This window comes from Schistocerca nitens, chromosome 12 (assembly GCF_023898315.1).
Source record: "Schistocerca nitens isolate TAMUIC-IGC-003100 chromosome 12, iqSchNite1.1, whole genome shotgun sequence".
Classification (NCBI taxonomy): Eukaryota; Metazoa; Arthropoda; class Insecta; order Orthoptera; family Acrididae; genus Schistocerca; species Schistocerca nitens.
The window spans coordinates 299,383-314,610 of NC_064625.1; the positions used below are offsets into that span (position 1 = coordinate 299,383).

The following is a 15,228-nucleotide window of genomic DNA, read 5'->3' on the forward strand; positions in this document are numbered from 1 at the left end:
ATGCAATAATTAAGAAAAAATGTCCCGTGGGTGAGGCAGAACTTGAAATACGTAAGCATTTATGTGAAAAAAGTAAAAAAAAGAACATAATACGCAATTTTAACCGACTTTCACATTAGGTACGTTAGGTTATGCTGCAAGGTTATTTATAATACCTTTCAGAAGTATTTTCTTGTGCTTCTTTATCTTAAGAGAACTGCAAAACATTAATTATCCCGAGTTCCCGCAATAGAAAAATTTCCATGGAGTATTTAGTTGCATATTATGTAGTTGTTTTCCTTCAGTGTATATACAGACGGTTTGACAATTACGTTTAAAAATTTGAGATACTGTAGAGGATAAAATTCGGAACATTTTACGGTAAGGAAATACCGAATAAAGTTTCTGCGGCACTACCCATTTTCTACACAGCCGGTACGCCGGGAGGAACAGCAGAACACTCTAGTTAGAAAAACCTTTATTGATTGAACAGTAGAGTACAATCAAATAGTGTGAACCAAATCTGCGACTTGACTGCTGTAGAGTGTGACTACCACCAGCTTCTTTGCATAATGTGAGACGACGAGGCATCTTTTGTCTGATTGTAAGATTCCGCGCTCCCCTCTGATGGTATGAAACGCTGCAAAGGCGCTCAGGTACTGATTCTGCTCGAGCTGAGTACTCAGTGGACTGGGGAGAACCGCAGAAGAGGAACTCACGGGCCAAGGGACAGCCTTGCAGTTACTCTCCGCGTTTGTCTGTGAGGTCTGCCCTGCTCCGACGATCGAAGCGAGCGAACGTTCAAAATCTTCAGACGTGTGTGAGTTCCTAAGGGACCAAACTGCTGAGGTCATCGGTCGCTGGGCTTACACACTACTTAAACTAACTCATGCGAAGAACGACAGACACACACTCATGTCCGACGAAGGACTCGAACCTCCGGTTTGAGAGGCCGCGCGATTCGTGACATGGTGTCATAGACCGCGCGGCCACTCCGCGTGGCTGAAGCGAACGCCCTCCAGAAGTTCAGATAAGGGGTTGTCCAGAAAGTTAAAGTACTATGCACCATTCAGATAATGTGGTAAGATGTGTAGACCAATAACGCTATCTCCAGCCAAAATGTTTACTGAGAATCTCACCTGGTAACTTTTCGTACGGGTACCGCGTGGATTTTCCATAGCCCAGTGGCGGGGGATTTAAAAATACCTTCCGTTCTGAAAGTCCACTCACCAGTAAACAGCACGAGGTATGGTAAATTGGAGGCAACAGCACAGTGACGAAAGAACCAGTTGGCGTGAGGCTGTTCTACTGTTTGAACAACGCAAAACCCGCCAGACGGTTGTCCTGGGACGCCTTGCCTGCACGCGCCCGCCGTGTGTCGCCCTGAGCCGACGATCAGCGGTGTGGCAACACAGCGGACGAGCCTCGCTGGCTGCCGTCCTGGCTTCACCGCAACACAGGAACTACTGTGCAGTACGTGTAACACAAAGCGAATGGAACGCGCTCGGCAGTCGAGAGGGCAATGCGCCACGTCTTCAACGACTACAGTCGCACAGCAGTATCTCTCAAAACTCGACTACTGTCGTATGTAAAAGCTGTTATCGGTATCGAGTTCAGTGTCCAGACACTGGAACTAAAATTGAGGAAACGAAGCAAAAGGAGAAACCGTGAACTCAGTTTTGAGACTTTTCTTTACGAATGAAAATTATGTAGTATTGTTCCAATTTAATTCTCGTAGCATTTCAAAGATTAGCGGTACGGATATTAGCGTCCGTGAAATAGCTTAATCAGCTAAAATTGAATAAATCTCCAGTGCCCTATGCGATCCCTCTCGTATTCCATACCGAATTTGTGGCCGAATGAACCCCTCTTTTAGCTGTAATGTAGCAGAGATCCCTTAAACAAAAAACCGTGCCCAGTGGTTGACAGAAAGCACGAATCACACCCGCCTATGAGCAGGTGACAGAAATGATCCAGAAACTACTGCCCCATTAACCCTGTTGCAGAATCTTAGAACATATTGTGAACTCAAACATAATAAGATACCTCGAACATAATGACCTCCTTAATGCCGACCAGCACGGATTCGAAAAACATCGATCGTGTGAAAGCCAACTCCCACTTTCCTCTCGTGACGTACTGAAAGCCACGTGTAGTTGCAGTTTCTCCAAATTTCCGAAAAGCGCACCTAAAAAAACTGTCAACTGTATGCTGGGGTATTAAGCGAAATGTTTATTGGAACGAAGATTTGTTGGTAGAGCGGGCACATCTTTCCTCGGATGGACAGTCATCGACAAATGTTCACAGAACTGTGTGAGAACTCTTGGTGTTCACGTTGTATGCTAATGACGTTGCAGACAGTAGTCCCTGACACTTTCTGAACATCTTAGGTGTGATACTGTCTGAAAAAAAGCTGCATAAATATTCATCGGGATTTTGATACAATTTCAAAATTGTGCAAAGATTGGCAACTCGCATTAAATGCTTATAAATGTAAAATTAGGTCACAAAACGAAAAACGTAGTATCCTATGACTTTAGAATCAATGACGCACAGCTGGAATCGGCCAGCTCATACACGTACACGGCTGTAACAATTTGTAGGTATATGGAATGGAATGATTAGAAAGGTTGAGCCGTGGGTAAAGCAGATGGTAGACTTCGGCTTATCCGTAGAGTACTGAGGAAAATCAATCAGTCCAAAAACGAGATTTCGTGCAAAACATTGGTGTGACCCATTCTAAAGTAGCGATGAGATGTGTGGCGGCCGTACGAAAGGGGATACTGAATGTACACAGGGAAGACCGACACGAATTTGTTTCATTTGAGGGGCAGTTGCAGTCGAACTTTCGCGAGGACGAGACTGCACTAACTGCAGCACCGAGGCGTTCAAACAGTCACTCTCGCCCCGCTCCATGCGTGGAGGAGCCCCTAATGAATGATTCAGTGCAATACACCGGCTGCCGTGCACTTCACACTGGTTTGCAGCGTATGGATGCAGATGTAAAAAATTTTTATTTCCTTATATTGAGACGAGGGCAGTTTGTGTAGATTGAGCGGTGAGAGTGACAGCGTTGTTAAAAAATTGAAATTTCCCGTCAAAGTTTTCGGTCGGCACTTTTGTGCAATTTCGGTAAAGGTTCATCTCGACGAAGACGTGTCTGATCACTTCGTCCAAACTTGTCACCGTCAGAAAAAGACTGTTTACAAGCCAAGTCCTGTGCATAATTTAGTCGTGGTTCGGCTTAAGTCTGGGAAGAATTTCGTTAAGCATTATTTGTTATATACGGGGTGATTACAATTATAATTCCAGTTCCAAATCGCTGTAAAAAACGAACCACTGCTCAGAATGATCTCAAATATGAACAGATTATTAGCGAAGAAGGCGAAAACGTTATGGCAACTAAACAATTAACAAAAATTTTAGCACTAGATGCGGTTTTTGCCGTCAGGACAATTAAAAACCGATTTTTCCCATCCGATATGGATACGTCCTTGCCTCGGTGTGTGAGCTTACTTAACAGTGCCACAACTCTGCGGTGATCACAATGCAAAGTACGGTTGATTTAATGTGCAGCTCAACCATAACCGTCGTATTGCGGTTCGTGTCATTTGTAGCCAAATCCATTTACATTTTGACGTTAATGTGCCATCTAGTGGGAAAATTTTCGTTAACTTTTTTTGTTCCCATAGCGTTTGCCGCTTCGTCGACAATATTCTGTTCAAATTTGACAGTGTTCTGAGCAGTGGTCGATTCTTTACAACGCTTTGAAACTTGAACTCGAACTACAATCTTATCCTGTGTTTAAGGCTTAAGTCAGACAAGTAACGAGTTATTACGGAACCGCCGTAAGACGATCTGTTTAAAAATAAAGAAAAAGGGGACAGCCAGATAGTGGGTAACTAAACTGCAAATGAAGCTAACTTGTATAGAGAACTGTACGCAGAATCTCGTCTACTGGAGAAACCTGGACAGTCGGCGGCAGGCTGCATACATCTCGGCTCTGCCCGTCGAAATTGAAGGTTTTGGTTGACTACGTGACGATAAGAAACTTGCGAATATTCTGAATCGTCTATTTAGGATCTGAGAGTTAGGGCCTCCGTGTTAGTACGTGGCAGCGCAGTATGCGGCAGTGGCCTGGCGTAGCCTCTCTCCGCAGACAGCCCAGTTCGTCTCTCTCCACTTCCCGCAGGCTCGACGTACTGTTACCAACGGAAGCTGATCCGTCAACAGTAACGTAGCGCAGCAGGAGTGGTGGGATTTACACACACAGCAGGGGGAGGGGGCGGCAGCAGGCGGCCAACGCGTGCCTGCGGGGGAGGAGAGGCGCCCTCCTGTGGCGAGTAACAAACCGGCACCTTAATGTCAAGAAATACTGTAGCCATTGACTAAATATTCAGCAACAAATGGAACATGAAGAGCACCTATGTAAAATTAATAACGAGGCAGCGCGTTTTGTTTTTCAAAGTAGCGGCTTCGCTTCAAATTTACCGAGTCTCGTTCGGCTGGTGTAAGCAGAAACACTTTTACTGGTAAAGAAAATTAATTCCTGAACGAGTCCGCGCTCATTGTGCATATTTTGTGAGTAAAACCGTCTAAACCTCCTAACGCATTGCGTACAGATCGCGCGCCATCCGTTACGGACGGAGAGTTGCAGGCAAATCGTGTTTTTCTCGTCTGCGTAGGCCATCCGCTGTGACACATTTTAACTACGTCGTCTGTTCAAGTCAATGTATCTGACTGATGCTCTCCGTGTACGTTTAGTTTATTTAGCTTGTTCAGTGTGTTTTTATATTTCAGATAGCTACAATTTTCCTGTTGAGGTTCCTCCTGTTTTCAGAGACGGCCCTACTCAGCAAATGAACGAATTTGAAACACTTTGGCAAGTTTGTGACGATGATTATTCAAATATTCCTATTGAGAATGAAGATCCTGATGAGAGTGTGGATCAAAGTTTTTATTGTTGCGAGAACAATTCCACGGACGATGACATCATCAGTCCTGTAAGGAAGTGTAAAGCGGCTTTGTTTTCACGGGATTCCGTTAATAACGATGAAGGCGAGTCTCTGTTCCCGCGCGTAATATTAATATGTGCCGTCATTTGTCACCTCGTTTACAACTGCTGCCATCATCAGATCTCTAATTAATATTGATGCACACAAGAACGAGAGGCGATTCTTATACGTTATCAGGCTACAAAAACTGAAACAGTAACAGGTTAATATTTTATAAAAAAAGTTCTGCACCAGGACTTAGAATTCGTAGAAACAGGACTGTGTGGCACGGGGAGCGAGTCGTGCGTTCTTCCGCGAGATGGAGCTCGCTTAGGCATTTCAATTTCATAATCCGACTGCTTTATTATTTTGTAATTTGTTTTGCAAGTCTATACATATCGGTACATTGTCTCGCAAAGTTTTAGTTCACAGGACACAGTTTACGTCTGTCGGACATCCGCAATTCTAAGAAAAAGTACAACATCTATAACAGCATGTTAAGGTGTAATGTGCGTGATATTAAAGTTTATGCGACTGTTGTATAAATGTTATGCTAAAGCAGATTCAATGAATACTTGAGGTGAAATTCACGTCAGCTCGATATGGAGTAATTGCCGCCATGTGAACAGCCAGTTTTATGAATGGGCAGTTACACTCATTTAAACCATGTTTTATAATTTGACTTGTAATGTTTGTAATTTAAAGACTGTCCATCATTTTATCAGTATGACCAGAAAAAAAGTTTGAAGGCAACGTCCTCCTTTCTCGACTAATCTTTGAAATATTGCCTGAGCCAAGGGGGGGTGGGGGGGTGGGGGGAGACGACGACGAAGAAACTGAAGGTGAAAAGTAGCTGACACATGTTGGACTTGTTTCAGAAGCAAAATAAAGACGTCTAATTACTGAGGATGTGAGTGTCAGGTTGCGCAATGGATTGATCCAACAAGTACCCATTGGCTCCTGCAAGAAACAATTTCCACCTCACACTACTACTATTCTTACGTAACTACTGGAATACTTGGGTACTGGAGTATTGCTAGTTAGTGTTAGAGAAATATTAAACGAACGACAAATATTATTTATTGAAAAACAATTATGAGAAATCAAATGAAACACTTTCTTATAAAATAATAAATTTCCAGGTTCTTTTCGGAACAGTAGATTGCCTCTTATGGATAGGAATGCTATTATTTTACAAAGTATGGAAAGGTTCTTTTCTCTCTTTTCTTTAAGAATGTTATTTACTAAGCAGAATGGCTGAGAGCCGCGCCTACACAACTCGAATATTCAACTCTTCTAGGTACAGTCAAGGATGTCGCATGAGAAATGTAATGGAGTGTGCTGTTATGGAGGACAGATGGGGCTCGCATACACTGTAGCGCACAATACCGTGAGGTGCGATGACTGCTGACAAGTAACACAACTACCTCTCTCTATCTGGATTGACCTTCGCCAACCAACTCTCCCTACGCCTTGATGATGTCAAGGACTCTTATCCGACCCTAGTCTAACTATTTGCGATGCCACTCAATATTCGGTTGCAGGCATTTAACTATAACTCTGTCCGTGTTCACACCGCACAATAAGTGTGGCGGCCAACACAGTGAACAACGATTAATTGCGAGCGACTCAATATAGAGTGTCACTCCGATTTGCTAACGACAGAGGTGCTCTCCCAGTGAAAACTGAGGAGAGACTTTGTTCCTCGCTCTTTGCGCGCAAGTACGAGCGCACTCGCTCTCGTTACATGTTCCCACTCCAAGGGCGACAACGTAATGGCTCCCTTTTCTGGAAAAGTTGCAGGGGTATATCATTCGCTGTCTTCCCTCACTCCTCTGGCTCTTTGTGTCAGAAATATTCCACCAATCAGCGTTGCTCTTTTAAAGGGGAGAATGACGTTTCGTTTAAGTCGACCAATGCAGAAATATGAAGCATCTCAGTTAGGCATATACTGTCCCCCCGTAAGAACTCCGTAACTACGCAGTCAGTCCGTCAAAAAATGCGTCTTCTGGGCGCTCCCACACAATGTAGCAGAATTTGCTTTTAAGTCGAACACGGGGTCGTTATCCCTTCGCTCTGGCAAAAGCTGTCCTCTCTCTTGGCGGTCGCTCCGGCTGGAGTAGGTGTGTCGACTCACCCCTCTGAAGGGACGGGCCTCCCACCAGACTGGTTGCCTCTTTAGAACGAAAATTCCTGTGGCCGTCTTCTTGTGTACGCCAGCCTCGACTATTTCAACCTCAGTGCGCACTTGCGATTTGCTTATTAGATTTGCATATCGCTTACACGAATTCGTACAAAATTGACTTTACCTTGTCGGGTTTGGGTTCGAATGAAGCGTCTCGATGTGCAGAATACGATTGTGGGGAAGGAATATGTAAGAAATGAAGGTCAGGAGAGCACGCCACCTTACAAGGAGACTGACAGAAAGGCGAGGCTGGCTGCTCGGATTGATCAAAAATGTTCTGAGGATATGGAGGCACAGCTTCAGATTACTCCTCGGTTTAGGTGAAGATATATTCGTGCCGATGTCGCAATGGAAGGAGCGGCAGTGCAGTGAGGCGTGACCCACAGCTCGCGGTCCACAACCTGCCGCGGCCGCCCGCCTCTGAGGCCCGAGCACAGTTTCCGCGTTCTCTGGTACCCAGACCGGGTTCTCGGGCTGGGCCTCAGTTTCGGAGACCTGCACCCTCGAACCCGAGTCCTCGTCCTCGCTATTCCAGATCTGAGAATCGAGTTTGGCAGCTGCATCGCGACCTGGAGTTTGCCGTTGCTGATTCTCCTCACTTTTGCTAAACGCAGTTGGTGGCTTCAGATCGACCCTCGCCACAAAAGCGAGTGTCTACACAGTCTGCCTCACTGCTGCAGAGTCACGGGTCTAGACTGCCGACACCAGAACGCCCTGACGGTGACCGTTGCGAGTGTCCGGAGCCCAGCTCACCTCAGACCGATCCCAGGAAGACAGGTAGGCTCGCGGTGAGGTTTACAGTTTCAGGTCGCCCGTTACCTCAAGAGATGAGGTACGCAGCTTCGGACGAGGCACCACTCCGCGATTGCATCGGTCAGATAACTGTCCTGTGGCTCCAGATTCAGAGACCTGGATGAGTCGTCAGAGTTTAGAGACTCAGATCAGATGCAGTCCAGAGAAGGTAGGCATGTGGAACGATATCCTCTGAAGTGTAGCAAGTTCCGATCGAGAATTTCAGATCCGCAACAGTACAGAGAATTCGACAGTACATTTTCTCGCGTCGCACATACTCAGGAAGACAGATTTTCAGGTTTGGGTTGTCCTACCCAGCAGTCCAGGCCATCCGTCCGTTCTCGGTGGCCGAGGCGCTCAGACTGCTGCAAGTGAAACGCGCAGAGATAGTAACTCTTAACTGGTATTTGCGGATGGCGGCTTTTGTTTGTAGCACCTAACATGCCAACTCGTGGGCAGTTGCGAATAATATTGAAATAATTTCAGTGTTAAATTCACATACACTGTGTAGTGCTCAACTTACACATACAGTGTCGTGGGCGCACAAATTTGTCTATGTTTCTAAATATTGTATGACAATTGAATTCAGTTGGAATTAATTTGATTAAATTCTGTTACATATAAGTGCCTGTTAATGTGCTACTTACGAATTGGCCTGTCTATTTTCTCTTCATTTTTTGCTTTTGTTCGCACATTAAACAAATTGCTTTTCCTATGAATTACGTGTTTTTTCTCCGTGCATATTATTTTAAACAAAGCTGTACACGGATGAATGTGCTATTTTACTTCCTTCCTTACTTTCGGTTGTAACAGAAAACTTGTATATTAAGAAGGTTGTATTTATGGCTTATCGGCTTACAATTAGAATACTACTACATAATTTGAGTCGTCTGAAGCTTTGTAACGCTACCCATCCGCAGATTGAAAGTATGCGAAATAATGTCATCGAAGTTACTGCACTGGCATATCGAGCAGCTGAAGATGTCACCAATCGATTTGCCCATTCAGTCTAACCTGACATAGTTAAAACCTCTTATTTTCCAAGCATAGCACATCGTAATATTTTCTTCCTCGCTGTCGATTTTATTAGAAACTCTGTACTTATGGTTAAAAAAGCAAAAGTAGTTCACTTTTATCTTGGTTATTAAGGATAGAGTGCAAACGAGTATTTCAACATTGTCTCTTCGGAAAGAGATATTATGAGAAATTCAGCTGTAGCAGAATTACAAGAACTATAACTTGACTGTACCAACAAGCCACAAGCGCGACGTAAGAGCTGATTCGCATTTAACCGTTACCGGTTGTGCACTTTTAAACGTCCGCCGCCAGACGCCCAGTGAAGGCTAGCCGGCCGGGGTCCGTCCTCGTGCTCGCTGATTGCTCGCTGCTCTGAGATAAACAAACATTTTTGTTTGGTTTAAAATTCGACAGTCTCACGGCAAATGTGTGTAATTTGAGGAATCACACATATTTCGCGCGAGTATTGTAAATTTTACTCAGAAATGCGCTTCAAGAGCTGCAAAGTGCGCGGCAGAGGGTAGTGGCCTTCCCCCCGTCCCCAGCAGTGTGTGTCTCGTGCCGTGCTGAAAGCTGTGAGGGAACGTGTCTACATTGTTTTAACTAGATATAAACACTTTAATACAAACACACATACATGAATAAGCACACAAGTAACATTTTTAAGGAATAAGTGCTAGATTCACTGTGTCCAATAGTTAAATGTACAAACTGTACCCTAAATATACTTCATAAGAAAGTTTTCTTTATATGTGAACATATAATTATACGCTAAATACAAAACAGTTCACAGTTTATAAGAATGAAGTACCTTCATCAAAATTATTTTCCAATAGTTTTATGTTAAACAGTACTTTAAGTGAAGAATTCCTTTCATTGTTGTAAACTATTCCATTACCATCATTGAATCATATGATAAGTTAATCACTTGCAAACAGATGGCAACCATGGATGTTATGAAATAGCCTTTTCGAACCTTTAATATTCCTCACACCAGTGCACTGAATCACAATGGGCCGGTTAGTTTTCAAATCTTGAAGTATTCTTGTTGAAAGTTATAGTATAAAAATATCTTGCATACAAATATAGGATATAAATATAAGAGCTACTAAATTTCAAGCAATACCCTGATGTATGTTCACAAAATAGTCTTCTCCTGGATAGTTGTGAAAGAGAAATTTTCGTTTCTGTCTTCTTGTATTTTTCTTACCCTTTTCCGTAACTAAAACAATAGTGCCGCGTTTGTATGACAAGTGATGTCTGTCTTCAGGTAGATGACTAGTAATCTTCGGATTAAAGTGTCTTCTTGTACAAACGAAAATTACCTCCATGCCAAATATAGGAAAAAAATAAGAAATAATAATTATATTAACATAGGATAGTTCTCTAAGTTTTGCAGGTTTTCCATGTTCTTGTGAAACGTTGTTTTGTATTAAATAGTGACTTAAATAAATTGATACACATCTCCACCATAATTTTCAACATGTTTCCATACGTGTCAACGTAATCTCTTTGCCCTCATGTTCGTATTCCGCATACACACAGTATTCTTCAAGCATTGTATGACGATGGTTGATAATATAAGCAGTGGCGTGACCTGAAATCCAAAATATGTTAAAAAATGACGAAATTCTTCCAGCTATATTATGGTGTTGGTTATATTGACAACTAGTTTCGATGTTGTTACATCATCTTCAGGTCCATACATGTTGACAGCAACACTAGTAGTCAGTGGTGAGATAGGCTCACCACTGACTTTTCCTATCTTGAAATATTCTTGTTGAAAGTTATAGTATACAAACACGTTGCATACAAATATAGGTGGTGAGATAGGCTCACCACTGACTACTAGTGTCAGACACATACGGTTACTGTCAACAAGTATGGGCCTGAAGATGATGTAACAACATCGAAACTAGTCGCCAATAAAACCAACACCTTAATACAGCTGCAGGAATTTCGTCATTTTTAACATATATTATACTAGCTGACGCCCCAAGTCGTCCGTTTCAATTATGGATATACGAAGATTAAAACCCAAAAGGCGGCATTTTGCTTCCTACGTGGATATCGTATTTTTTCTGGTTGGTTAATTCCATGATGTCGACGTTGTGCGGAACCGTGCGGTCAGTTATCGCCAGTCTGCTTCGCATGTGAGCCACGATCAGCCCAGCTGCACCACAGAATTGAGGTTTCAACGTGGCTGCATGTGGATGTTGTGTAGTTTATTATCTGTTGGAACTTTCTTGTCGATCATTAGATACCACGTAGACCGGACGCGTGATGGCAATATAGAGCTGTGAATATTTCGCCACATGATATTCCACGTTACTTGCGGGTATTTTTGAATGAGTCTGTTTCCTCTACCATCTGTTGCGAGAAGAATACAGATTTTCTCGTCGGTATAAGGTGGATGGACGTTGTCAGCTCGTCGTATGTAACTAAACTCGCAATTGTACAGTCTAATATGGCGAAACGTTTTTGGTATCATAGCTTCGTTAATGGGCGGCATTATACTCTATGGCTTGCAATTTAGCATTAAGTTCATAGTTAAGCCCAGTGTGTCATTGTTGATAATTTTATGCATACGGTTGATTAGTAACGTCCAACACTGCTGTCTGGCACTGGTGAGACCAATCACTCCTCGTGAGGATGGCCAGGTCAACGTTTGAAAGCTTATTTTGAAAATGTGGCCTCTGTGGACATACCAGCAGAACGCCTTCTGTAAGCTGTCTGCTAGGTGATTTGAGACTGGTAGGATTTGGCCTAGATAGTACATTCTGCTCGCTGTAGGTATTCTGACTGTGTGTTCACTTTGCAGGAGATCTAACTCCCTGTCAGAATAAATGCATGTAGTGGCTCAGGTCTGGTACTGAGAGTTGTGTTGTGGCCTAGTTGCACACCAAGCGGAGCTCACCATCTGCAGCATCGTCGATAGAACCGACTGTGGTCCTTTGGTGCAGAGACGAGTGGAGGGCCTGAATCAGAGGCTCAGGCGGTTCTGTGACCGTGTAGGCTGCAGACTCTTTGACTTGCACCATCGGGTGGTGGGTTTCCGGATTGCGCTTAATAGGTCAGGAGTCCACTACACACAGGAGGCGGCTACACGGGTAGCGGGGTCTGTGTGGAAGGGAGTGGGCGGATTTTTAGGTTAGAGGGTCTCAGGGAACCACAGAAGGGACGCCCGTCTGAAACTGGGCAGGTAAAAAACAGTAGGGTACTTGTAGAAACGATTGCTATTGTAGTTGTAAACTGCCGTAGCTGTGTTGGGAAAGAACCAGAGCCCCAAGCCCCAATAGAAAGAACTGAAGCTCAAATAGTTGTCGGTACACAGAGCTGGCTAAAGCCGGAAATAAGTTCAGCCGAAATTTTTTCAAACGGTCTAACAGTGTTCAGAAAGGATAGATTAAATACAATTGGTGGTAGAGTATTTATTGCTGTCAGAGGTACTTTGCCATGTAGCGAAATTGAAGTAAATGGTTCCTGCGAAATAGTATTGGTAGAGGTTATACTTGACAATCGCACTAAAGTACTAACTAGATCGGTTTGCTAGCCCCCCGACTCAGATGATATAGTTGAGATAACTGCTGAACAGTTCAAAGAAAATAGATACCCCACACATACAGTTATAGTGGGTGGTGACTTCAATCTACCCTCGATATGCTGGAAGAATTATACGTTTAAAGCCGGCGGCAGGCGTAAAACGACATCCGAAATTGTACTGAATGCTTTCGCAGAAGATTAATTTGAACTAGTAGTTTATGCGCTCACTCGAAGCGTAAATGTTTGGAAAAGCACACTTGGCCTGTTAGCAACAAATAATCCTGGACACATAGGGAATATCATTACCAATACAGGGATTAGCGACCACAGGGCAGTTGCTGCTAGGCTGAATACCGTAACACCTACAACCATCAAAATGAAACGCAAAGTACATCTGTTTAAAAAAGTTGATAAAAAAGCTCCTAACGCCTTTTTAAGAGACAGTCTCCACTCCGACCGATCTGATCACGCAAGCGTAGAAAAAATGTAGAATTTGAGAAATATTTACCACATAAATTAATAAGTGTTGGTACTGATCCCCCATGGTACACAAAACGGGTCAGATCGTTGTTGCAGAAGCAACGAAAAAAGCATGCAAAATTTAAAAGAACGCAAAATCCCAAGATTGGAAAAGTTTTGCAGAAGTTGGAAATATAGAGCGTACTTCAATGCGACATGCTTTTAATAACTTCCACAACGAAACTCTGTCTCGGAATCTGACAGTAAACCCTAAGAGATTCGGGTCATACATAAAGCACACAAGTGGCAAGACGCAATGAGTACCTTCACTGCGCGATAACAACGGTGAAGTCACTGATGACAGTGCCACTAAAGCAGAGATATTAAACACGGTTTTCCGAAACTCCTTCACCAAAGAAGAAGAAGTAAATATTCCTGAATTCCAATCAAGAACAACTGCCAAGATGAGAAACAGAGAAGTAGATATCCTCGGAGCAGCAAAGTAGCTTAAATCACTAATAAAGGCAAGGCCTCCGGTCCAGATTGTATACCAGTCAGGTTCCTTTCAGACTACGCTGATACAATAGCTCCATACTTAGCACTTATATACAACCGCTCGCTCACGGAAAGATCAGTAATTAAAGACTGGAAAATTGCTCCAGTCACACCAATGCCCAAAACGGGAAATAGGAGTAATTCGCTGAATTACAAGCCCATATCACTAATGTCGATTTTAGGTAGGGTTTAGGAACATATACTGTGTTCGAACATTATGAATTACCTCGAAGAAAACGATTTATTGACACATAGCACGGATTCAGAAAATATTGCTCTTGTGAAACGCAACTAGCGCTTTATACTTATGAGCTAATGGAATATCGCCTCAGTTGTGCGACTGGATTCGTGATTTACTGTCAGAAAGGTCACAGTTCGTAGTAATAGACGTAAAATCGTCAAGTGAAACAGAAGTAATATTCTGCGTTCCCCAAGGAACTGTTATAGGCCCTCTATTGCTCTTGATTATATTAAAGTCACAGGAGACAATCTTAGTTTGTTTGCAGATTATTCTGTCATTTACCGTCTTTTAAAGTCATGAGATGACCAAGACGAAAAATGATTTACATATGATATCGTATGGTGCGAAAACTGGCACAATGAAGCCTTTTTCGAGTTCCTCTGTTACAGGTTCAAGCTGCCACATTTCATTAGCAAGTTGAGTTGATGTTGGGGCCAAGATATCGCAGTAGTGTCGATAAAATTCCCCTCCGAGAACGTCGAGTCCAGGAGATTTCCGTTTCGTGGCTCTAACACGGCCTGTTATACATCATCTTCACCGAATGGAGCCTCAAGCGTATCATTGTCGTCACGAGACAATCCGGAAACTATTTCACTGAGTACTTGGGTGTAGAGCGCGCCACGGATCTCCTGCCTGTCGTAAAGTCCTCTACAGTAGTTATACACTTGTACCATCAATAACTACTTCGGTTAGCTTCGCTTTCCGCCGCCGCGATGTTCGTTCAAAATGGTTCAAATGGCTCTGAGCACTATGGGACTTAGCATCTGAGGTCTTCAGTCCCCTAGAACTTAGAACTACTTAAACCTAACTAACCTAACGACATGACACACACCCATGCCCGAAGCAGGATTCGAACCTGTGACCGTAGCGGTCGCGCGGTTCCAGACCGTAGCACCTAGAACCGTTCGGCCACCCCGGCCGGCGCGATGTTCGTAAAGTGTGGTACAGTGAGGCTGTTTCTTCTGGTCCGATGTCCTTTGGTTGGGGTCGCGTTATCGTGCCTTCCATTCGTTTGCGGTACACGTTCGTAATTTTTGCTTTGTACTTCTTTATACGGCGAAAAGCGTCACCAGGTGTGATGTCGGTGGCGTGGTACAGTTCGCCAACAAATAAAATTCTATTGCTTGTTTGACCCAATAGCACCTATCGTAAGCGTAACTTTTTACTGTTGATCTGAGTTCTGGTTTGGCTCTATGCAGCCACCATTGAATAGTCGATCTGTATTGGGTTTCGGAGCGCTTTACTTGCTTCCAATGCCCGTTGGATGTCTGCATCCAGCTGTTTGTCTTGTCATTCTCCAGTAGCCTCTCCCACGAAACACTTCTAGGTGTTGGAGGTTTATGTAGCGTTGAGGGGCACTGTGGCCAGAAAAGCCGACTGGAGCAATATCACTGTTCACGACGTTATGATCGACAGTGGTATAGACGTATATGCGGTCCATCCGGCTGGCGGAATTGCAGGCT

At 43.6% G+C, this 15,228-nt stretch overlaps 1 protein-coding gene across 1 annotated transcript in view; it reads left to right on the forward strand.

The window, feature by feature from the left end:
• Positions 1-4,902: 4,902 nt before the first annotated feature.
• LOC126215300 (acetylcholine receptor subunit alpha-like) overlaps positions 4,903-15,228 on the forward strand; it is a 586,475-nt gene continuing 576,149 nt past the window's right edge. Inside the window, exon 1 of the mRNA XM_049941983.1 lies at positions 4,903-4,982. Coding sequence (XP_049797940.1) covers positions 4,903-4,982 — 80 coding nt within the window. The remainder of the gene's footprint in view (positions 4,983-15,228) is intronic.